We start from the raw sequence: 10,470 nt of genomic DNA, 5'->3' as shown, positions 1-10,470 counted from the left end.
TGAGTAGTTCTACCTGTTCATAATCCCAGTCTTCCATGGGGCTTTCCTCTATTGCTTCCTCTATGTCTGCTGCTATCTGCGCTATTTGATCGTCGTTTAATTTTGCGTTTACGTTTCGTCTAAGTTCCATTTCTCTTTTCATCAAGGGCCCCATCTGCAGACTAACACGTTTATGATCACTTCCCAGACTACACTCCCCTTCTTCGTCTATTTCCATTTTTGGGACCTTGCTATAAATTTCCTGCGACATTAGACAATAGTCAATGGTCGTCTGCCTGTTGCGGAATTCCCACGTGATTTGGCCTTCACATTTTGTTTCTCTATTTACTATAACTAGATCATGTCGCTCGCAGAAATCTAGCATTAGCTTCCCGTTACAATCCGTGTATCCATCCAGATCGTCGATGTGGCCGTTCATGTCCCCCAGCAGAATAATATTGGCCCCGTTTCCAAACTGGCTTATATCGTCACTAAGGCATTCAACAAGATCCCTGTTTTCTTGCCTGCATTGATGTCCTGTTCTTAAATAAACTACCCCTAGCCATGTCCTTATGCCGGCAATGGTTCCTGAAACCCAGATATGTTCTTTACAAGATGATTTAATTCTTTGCCAATTTGTTCCCTGGTGTATCAACATACCTACGCCTCCACCCTTTCTTTCCGTTCTCGTTCTGTTGCACCCTTCCCAGACGTAGCCTTCTATAAACGGCGGATCTTCTAGATCCCTGAGATGAGTCTCGCAAAGAGCGTACACACCTATTTTGTCATCCTTCAACTGCTGTTCTATCTCTAGCCATTTCGATCTTTTTCTACCTCCTTGCATGATTATGTAGCTGATCCTAGTGTTAAATTTCTTTTTTGTACTTTTCTTTCTCGACCTACTCTTTGCCATTTTTGGGGGCTCAGCCTCCATTATTACACTTTCTTCTGCTTCACTTCTAACTACCTCTGTGCACGGAGTCCTCGCGGACCCCCTAAACAAGCTACAGCCCTGCCTGCCAAGCGCCAGCCGATCTCTGCTCCGACACTTCTGTTAAAATGAATGCCATCTCGCTGAAAAGCCCTACCAAAACCTGCTTTATGTACCTCCCTGTTTACCTCAACCACTTCGAAAGGCTTCGTAAGGTCCTCTGAGCAGCGTCACCTGGTGACAGATAGCGGAATTATTGTAAAAAGAAATAATAGCAGGTTTAAAAGCTTGCCGTCTTCGTTGCTTCAGTGGCCCAATGGATTGACACTACTTACCTCAGCAATAAGCGATTAAAACATATGTTCGAGTCCTGTAATGACAAGTTTTAATTTTTTCGTTGATTTTTTTAACGTAACATTACAATAAGCTACCAAGCTCATTCCTGGGGAGTGTTTCCCTTTAGGTTACAATATGTAGTGTTTTTATTTTTTAATAGCCGCAAAGCCAGCCTTGAACAGAGCCACAAAGTGATGACATGACAATGGTAACACTATACAATTACCTTCACTGTAATCATTTCCTGCCTTCAGTGAGTGTATGTTAACTTTAGGTTGCGTTCAGAGACACCTTTCGGTAACTACCGCCATTTAACCCGCTGAGAGGTAACCAGTGAGGTGAAAGAAGTTGCGGGACCCAACCGTTGAGGAGACGGAATAACGCCAGCAACCATAGTTCTGCATAAAGAAAGTAAAAAATTCCCATAAAGAAAGGTGTTAGGCAAGGAGACACGAACTCCCCAGTACTATTCACAGCTTGGTTAATGGAAGTATTCAGAGATTAGGAATGGGAGCAGTTAAGGATAAGGGTAGATGGAGAATACCTGAGTAATTTGCGATTTGCTGATGACATTGCCTTGCTAAGTAGCTCGGGGGATGAACTGCAAATAATGAATGATGACCTAGACAGGAAAAGTAGAAAAGTAGGCTTGAAACTTATTATGCAGAAGACTAAGGTAATGTTTAGCAGCCTCGAGAAGGAACACCATTTCATGTTAGTTACCGAAGCAATGGAAGTAGCAGGTGAATATATCTACTTAGGACAGGTAGTAACCGCAGACCCGGACCATAAAAAGGAAATAACAAGAAGAATAAGATAGAAATGGAGTGCATTTGGCAAGAACTCGCAGATTATGACTAGCAGCTTACCCGTATCGCTCAAAATGAAAGTATACAACCGTTGCATCATACCTGTACTCACCAGTGGTGCTGAAACGTGGAGGCTAACCAAGATGGTTCTACTTAAGTTGAGGACAACGCAGAGGGCCATGGAATGAAAATTGGTAGGGGTAACATTAAGAGGCCGAAAGCGTGCTGAGTGGGTGACAGGAATAACTCAAGTTACTGATATTCTAGTGGAAATCAAGACGAAGAAATTGGCATGGGTAGGATATGTAGTGCGAACAGAGGATAACCGATGGTCGCTTAGGGTAAAAAACTGGATTCCAAGGGAAGGAAAGCATAGCAGGGGGCGGCAGAAAGTTAGGTGGGCGGATGAGGTTAAGAAGTTGGCAGGGGTCAAGTGGATGCAGCTAGCACAGAACCAGGTTAATTGGAGATATATGGGAGAGGCCTTCGCCCTGCGGTGGGTATAGTCAGGCTGATGATGATGCTGTTGTTATGCAAGCGCAGCTGGAGCTACTCATAAATTGAGCTTTTGATTGTTACCTCTACTGACGGTCAGCAGTACCCAAGGTTGCTTACATGCTCTTCAATCCTTTCAGATGGCACAAGGATGTTATTGAGATATGGCTGAGGAGTTAGTGTGCTAGTTAAAAGCTGTCTTCATCTTGCTGGAACAGTTAAATAGCGGTTCCAAGACAAAAAAATATTAGATGTTGCCGTCCCCATCGTAGAGGCCGATGTTTAACTATTGATTACTGTGAAGGCTGCTTGGCGTGAATGTGCTTTGTTTGGCTGACATGTTGTTTGCCCGCATCACAGTTTATGCATAGCGGGAGCAGTATTGGATATGCTGTCCAAAATTGTGACGATTTATTCTGATGTCTGTGTGCACTTGTGGACTAGTTTTTACACAGGTGCTTCTGAAATAGGCAAGATTATTCAGTAACCATAGAATTCGCTGGTAACTGTGGGCTTGCAATGGGTTTGAAAACTAGTGAAACACATTTTTTTCAGATTTCCAGTGCATCAAACCAGTTGGACTGGGTAAATGATGCCTCATTTTTAGAAGGAGGTTCACTAACTGCCGTTGAAAAGGACACAGACAGTTTGTTGGGGCACTGTTGCATCAAAGTATGCGTCACTTGAACTGTCAGTAATCAGGTGTGCAAGCTTGAAAGTTGGTAATGCATCGATGAGATTATTTTTTTGAATAGCATTGCATGTTTGAAAAATGCATGTATGCAAATATGCACTTGCATGGGCTGATTACACAAGAGTTTTGTTCATAAATCCACTTCGTTTATTGATTATTATAGTGTGGCACTGCACTGCAGCTTGCGGAGCTAGAGTTCATTGATTTTCTACATTTAGGATTTTGAGCTCCCTTTCACGTTGTTTAGCTGGACGCCTTGCTGCTTCCTCTGCTTCTTAAGCTCGGCTTTTTGCTTTTCGAACTCGATGTTTTGTTTCTCGAGCTCAAGCTCCTGCATCTGCTCCTCAAACTTTTGCTTTGCTGCCCGCTCTCCTTGTGTCTTTTGGTGCTCCTGGAGGAGTCATATTCGGATGGCATGCTCGTGCCTCAGAATTTGAGCTCGGACGTCACTGTCGTCTAAAAGACTTTTCTTCAAAAGGGCCATTCTTTCCCTTGGAGGCCTGGCATTGAAACCATTTGCTACTGATGCAGAAAAGTTACAACCAGCAGCAGCTTGAGAATTAAACGGAGTGTTGGTGCAGCTTGTCGCAGCTGTTTTTGATGCTTAATTTTGCTGCACAGCATGATAAGTGCTCTCATTTGCTATTGAAGCTGCTGCACGTTGCCCAATTTCACTAGCAATGGCCGCTTGTGGCTGCAACTCATCAGCCGGACTGGAAGGTTCCCACTCATCAGCTGCAATGAGCAAAAGGCAACAGGTGTGCGATAAGGTAAATTGAAGCTAGTACTACTCTTATGCATATGACTGCAATATTGGAGCTTCTTGTTACTTCACATGGCAGGAGTCCAGCACCACAAAGCCATAAATAATTGCAGCACTGGGAATGTTTCTTTGTGCAGAATATGTTCTTTATGAAAAGTGTGTTGGTAAACAAATAAAGCATGAACCCAGCAAGAATTTTTATCAGTTACACGGCAACAAAATGAAGGATGCAATAGTCAGCAACATAAGCTATCACTTAAATGTCGTCACTGTTGTCCTCTCTTCTGGCTCATGCTGGTATTGCTCAGCTTTCCTGAGTGTCCGTCAGTGCTGCCGCCACGGAAACTCCATATGTTTCCAAGCTGATGAGAGGTGTGCAATGCAGCTGGCTACTACAGTAGCAAAAAAAAAAAGCCATAAAGGAGCACCGAAATATGAAAAGTAAGGAAAAGTGACAGCGCTTGACAACCTTTGCATGCAGCCTAATAGTTGCTATATTGGTGGGTACATGCTAAAAGGTTTGAGCATTGCAAACAGACATGAGAAAGTGCAGTTCATTGTGAAACCTGGGAAGAAGTCCATAGTAAGGGAAAAGCTTCCTTATTAACCAAGCACGTTACAGATGCAAAACACCTTACCTGTGTAGTCGAAATCCATGTCATTTGGCCCATCAGTCATTGGTTGCATTAACCTCAAGAAAAGCAGATTTTGGGCGCTATGGTGGCTGGTGCTGATCCTCCTCCTAAACAGCAATGAAGTGTATTTCGCATGGAATGAAACAAGAATCGCGCTACGCCAGTAGCACTCATTTACATTGGGTAAAATCTCATTTTCCGAACTAGTCTCGCACACGCAAACACACGCACACACACACACACACACACACACACACACACACACACACACACACACACACACACACACACACACACACACACACACACACACACACACACACACACACACACACACACACACACACACACACACACACACACACACACACACACACACACACACACACACACACACACACACACACACACACACACACACACACACACACACACACACACACACACACACACACACACACACACACACACACACACACACACACACACACACACACACACACACACACACACACACACACACAAAAACAATACAGCACCCGTGATGTTTTTGCTTTCGTAAATGTGCTGCTATTACGTATATGAAATTAGCAGTATCAGCCAGTCAAGGCTGTTTGCTCTCTGCGTACGACACTGCGCGAGAACTGTTTGCACAAATAACGCAGCTTCTATGTGTAGTCAGATTGAGATGAAAGCTAGACACAAATGCTGGTTACTTTTCAATATAAAACGAATATGTACCATCGACCGCAAACGACTTTAGCGTGCAAATGCATGACTGGGAGTTGCGCTTAGTCCGAGGACATGCAGTATGGAATTCACAAGAGAAATATGTGTTGATCGCCTGCTCCGTCCCGAGTGCACGTGTAATCGTGAAGAAATGAGACAACGTACGTCGCAAAGCGTGATTCATAGCCTACTTGCTCTACTATTCACATAACCTTGCACTGTAGTACTTAGCGCTTACCACCAATTTACACTTGACAATGTAAATGCAGTTTCATCGTGCACTTACCAGTCTTGGGGCGCTCCAGCTTTCCACTGCCTCCATTTCCACTTTTGTTTTAAATTCATACAGCCTTCTTTTTAAGCTGAGCTGGACTCCGTCGCGTTACCCACGGTTCAAATTATATATTCTTGAGATTTACTTCCATGCTTCTGTTTATATTTAAAAAAAAAAAAGGCGACGTCGGGTTTTGTTTTTTGCTATCACGTGATGAAACCTTTTTACCAGAGAGGCCAGGAGTTTCTTTTCTTCACTAATTCGCGGTGCCGTGTTGCGTTAAAAACAGCATCGAGCACAAAAACAACGCGAGAAAATAGCGCAGCCCTCCGCATCGTCTGTAAGCTCGGCAGCTGTTATTTACAGTGTTGCCAGCCAAAAACACAATTCGGTCAAAAGAAGCAGGAAACGATATTTGCAACGCCAGTTAGTCGCATGTTTCTTTCAAAACCACTTATAGCGTGTATGAGTTTATGAGTACTAAGTGAAATAAATAGTTTTATTAGCGTACAGTGCGCGTTATTGTAACGGAATGTTAGGTAATCTCGATCACATCGAGCTCTGTGCCCCGGCGTTCGAGCGCGTGCTTGACTTGATGAAGTACGTGCTTGACTAATAATAATAATACTTTATTCACTTCAATGAAACAATACAGGACGCGGACGCGCCAAAGCCGCAATTGGGCTTGTAGGGCGCCGTCCGGCAGCAGCAACAACCTCTGTTACCAAATCACAGAGTTATTATTATTTTTTTTTTGTGGACGAAAACAGCATGAACTAGAGCTGCTCAAGCTCGGCAATAGCACCCCGTAACTGCGTGCGAGTGTTCAAGTTGAAAACGTCATCAGGCAGCTCATTGAATATACATGGGATATAAAATGACCTCACAGGCATACCAAAATGAGTTCGCACTGTAGGCACGAAATATCTAGGAATGTTCCGTAGTGGAATAGGTTTAACATTAGGCAACCTAAATTCCGTGTTCCAGAAATATCTAAGTACAGTGATTTGTTTGAAAACAGTGTCAAAGGATGGCAGACCTGAAGAAAGGAATACACTTTGCAGTTTATGGGGTGTTGAATAGATTACACTCTTAGCCATATTGTTGAGAATACGGTTTATCCTATTTTTCCATGTTTCAGAACAGTTAAAGAAACAGCACATGCCATATCTCAGCAAAGAATATCCCAAGGACTGTGCAATTAAACGTCTTATGGCAAACGGCAGGTAGGCCCTTAGAGCATAGAGCAAGCATGCGACGCCTCTAAGCTTCCTACTGAGGTGCGCCATGTGCGTGTTCCAGGATAAATTGCTGTCCATGTAAATGCCAAGATATTTCACGGTCGGAACACATGTAATGGGGCAGCAAGAACATGCAGTGACCTGGAGCTGTGCAAAACAAGCGCTGCGTTTTTCGGGATGGGTTTGTGTGCATTGCGAAAGCACACTAGTTGAGTTTTTTGGGGATTTATTTCAATCAAGTTACATTGAAACCAATCATATAGCTTGGTGGCATCCTCTTGAAGTTGTCGGAGTGCGCACGAAAAATCTGCATTAGCTGAGATGAGGAGGGTGTCATCAGCATATTGATAAATCTGTGATGAAGTTATAACACTGGGAAGGTCATTAACATAGAGATTAAATAAGAGAGGTGATAAGATGGATCCCTGAGGAACACCACTATGTAAGTCTATAATACTGCTTTGCACAGGTCCAAGTTCCACCATTTGGGATCGCTGAGACAAATAATTTCTTAGTAACATTTGAAAAGGACCACGAAACCCATAGCAATACAATTTTTCACATAGAATGTCGTGGTGTACAGAATTAAACGCCTTCTTAACATCAAGAAAAAGACCAAATGCCACTTCATTTCTATCAAAATTAGAATGAATAGAATCCGATATGTTTTCTAATAACGTTTGGGTACCAGAACCAGCAACAAATCCGCATTGATGCGGGCTGAGCAAATTATGCCTCAGCAAAAATGCTGACATAGTAGATGAGATATGTTTTTCTAAGATTTGTGATATACATGACACGATAGAAATTGGGCGATAGTTCGAAATATCATTCCTTTTGCCACCCTTGTAAAGTGGAATAACACGTGCTTGTTTGAGAGAGTGTGGTAGGCAGCCACTTTCAATGATACTATTTAGCATAAAGAGGAGGACACACTTTAAGCTTTGAAAGTTTCTGGAAAGCTCGCTGATAAATATCCCATCAATTCCAGCCGATTTGTTGTGCTGTAGGCTGGAAATTATACCGAAAAGATCTGGCTCTGTTATGGGTGGAAGAAATGCCGAGTCAGCCACAGAAGAAGGAAGTAACGGCGGACGTGATGTGGCAAGGGTAATGCTCTGTTCCTTAGAAAAAAAGTTATTAAAATCATTTGCCAAAGATGACGTCAAGTGACCAAAACTATGCTCTATTGCGTCCTTGACAGGCCTACGCTGACGCCCACGTAGTTCGTTCACGATAACCCACGTTTTGGCCACGTCATGGTGGCAACTGTGAAACTGACTAGCGTAGTAACGTCTTTTAGCGGACCGAAGAAGAGCGGTTACTTTGTTCCTAGCAACCCGAAATTCAATTCTTAAGGTTGTATTTTTCGGTGAAGCGCGGCATTTCGACCAAAGGGCTTCTTTCTCTTTGATGGCTGCGAGAATGTCAGGTGTAAGCCAGTAACATTTATTATTTCGTTTTTTGGTAATTATTCTTCTTTTGCAGGATTCCTTTAAATTTTTAAAAACCAAAATGAAGTTATCATACGCCGTATCTTTGTTATTTCCTGATAGAAATGAGTTCCAGTCGAAGGATGACACCTTTCTGTCAAACAGTTTTCGGTCTAGGAGAGTAATGACACATTTGCAATCATCGGGTTTCTGTGCAGAATCAACCTTAGCAACGTGGCATAATGTAAAGTAATGATCTGCTAATTTCTGTTGAATGACAGCTGCCATAGCGTGAGACAGGTCCGAGGCGCGAACATTAACGTGATCTATGCAAGTTTTAGACATACTGTTATTTACGAACTCTTCTCTAGTAGGATCTGAAAGTAGTGCTTCTATACCATGGTCAGCAAGGGCATTTAGGTAGTTTTCCGCAGACGCTCTCTCAGGCTTTATTAGATCTATATTCAAGTCACCCATTACGCATAGGTTACCTTGGCTGAACCTTTGTTTACAAATGTCATGCAGTTCTGTGATAAAATTAGACACGTTTCCAGACGGCGGGCGGTATATGATAAGGAGGTGACTCGAGATGTTGCAGTATGAAATTTCAAATCCCATCGCTTCTGCAGCGTTGAAGGAGATGCTAATATGGGAAACCGATAATGAATATTTGAAGAAGACAGCAATTCCTCCACCTTTACCTACTTGACGGGTAAGAAAATGCTCCGTATAACCTGGAAGCTTGAACATGCAAGTATTATGATCCGTAATATTTATCTCTGTAAATGCAAATATGTCTACGACTTGGTAAAGGTCTTGTGCGACTACCAGAAATTGATTCCAATATTTTCGAATACTTCGAATGTTAATATGAAGAATTGTAAGTGAACTCAGTGAAATTGGATGGAACGATTGAAAACGTGCATCAAAGCTTGAAAAAGAAGACATAGCAATAACAATAAATCTTCCTACATCATTTTGTCAATGTCTGAAAGAGACGCGATTTTGATGGCGGAAGCCCCCACTGCTTTCCTGGCAAAAATTTTGCCATTCTTGACCCAGACAAATTTGAAAGATTTTTCCTTCCTCGGATTTGAGTTTTCCAGAACAGCTCACTGTTCATACGGGTCAAGTTTTCAATGAAGAAGACTGAAGAGAGCTTGTCGGAGTTGTTTATCGTCCTAAGTTTGCCTTTAACCTGCAGCCATTTCTCCCGTATGGTCGGGGACGAAAACCTGACCAATACGACCGGAATCTTCTCTTGACGCGATGGCAGGCGGTGCACGGCGGTTATCTCCGAAGGGTTGAAGTCACGCACTTCAAGCGCTTCAGCCATCTGCGCAATTTCAGCCCGCAGGTCTTCCTGTGGCTGAACTGGCAGTCCGCTTATCTCTAGATTGGACAGACGGCTGTACTGTTCACTGTCATTGAGCTCTGACTGAATTCTGTGAATCATCGAAGCTTGTTCGCCAATAGTTCCTTCTAGAAATGCTACCTTTTGCTCAAGTGTTTTTGTTCCTTGCACGGCATCGTTGCATGTCGCAAGGAGCGTGTCATATTTGGATGCCAGGAATTCCACTGAAGTTTGAACCTCAGTTACTGTCGTTTGGAGGCCTTCAATTGTTGCGACAAGCTTCTCGAGCTGGACCGGTAGAGCCAGGAGGCTATCTATGCTTATTTTCAGCTCTGAAACAACCATCAGTTTTCTTTCCAATGCAGCTACCTTTTTAGAAACATCTGATGGTTCTTCTTCCTTTGGCTTCCCATTGGAAGCCACCGAGATTAACTCCCCGCGACAGGCGCGACATCGCCATTTTTCACGTTTTCCAGGTCCCATGGATGAAAATGTACTCTCAGAAAGACCTGAACATTCACCGAGATGGTACCCAATGCTACATTCGCAGCAAACAGTTCGTTTTCCATCTGTAGGTAGAGCCTCATTACAAATCCCACAACGTGCCATTGTGAACAGTCGAGAACAATACTAGCAGGTCTAGCAAAGCACAAGTTATGACCAGGTACAACTTGCACACATTGCCCAAATTGCAGTCGGCGGCTTAATGAAACAAATGGCTAGTGATGAGTTGTCATCAATGCTCACCTGTCGTACACAAAAATAGCAGTCAGTTCGCGACACAGGGGTTGCCGCCG

General features: G+C 43.2%; 1 protein-coding gene across 1 annotated transcript; it reads right to left on the bottom strand.

Annotated features, from left to right (window-relative positions):
* Window positions 1-3,848: 3,848 nt before the first annotated feature.
* LOC146182867 (uncharacterized) lies at window positions 3,849-10,037 on the bottom strand. The gene is made up of 2 exons (XM_084608291.1): window positions 9,436-10,037; window positions 3,849-3,979 (listed from the first exon to the last, which is right to left on the bottom strand). Exons 1-2 carry the CDS (start codon window positions 10,016-10,018, stop codon window positions 3,849-3,851), a joined length of 714 nt encoding a protein of 237 aa, XP_084464417.1. The 5' UTR covers window positions 10,019-10,037.
* Window positions 10,038-10,470: the final 433 nt, after the last annotated feature.

This window comes from Amblyomma maculatum, chromosome 7 (assembly GCF_055883805.1).
Source record: "Amblyomma maculatum isolate TAMU_Amacu chromosome 7, ASM5588380v1, whole genome shotgun sequence".
Classification (NCBI taxonomy): Eukaryota; Metazoa; Arthropoda; class Arachnida; order Ixodida; family Ixodidae; genus Amblyomma; species Amblyomma maculatum.
This window is presented reverse-complemented; position numbering and strand designations above follow the sequence as displayed.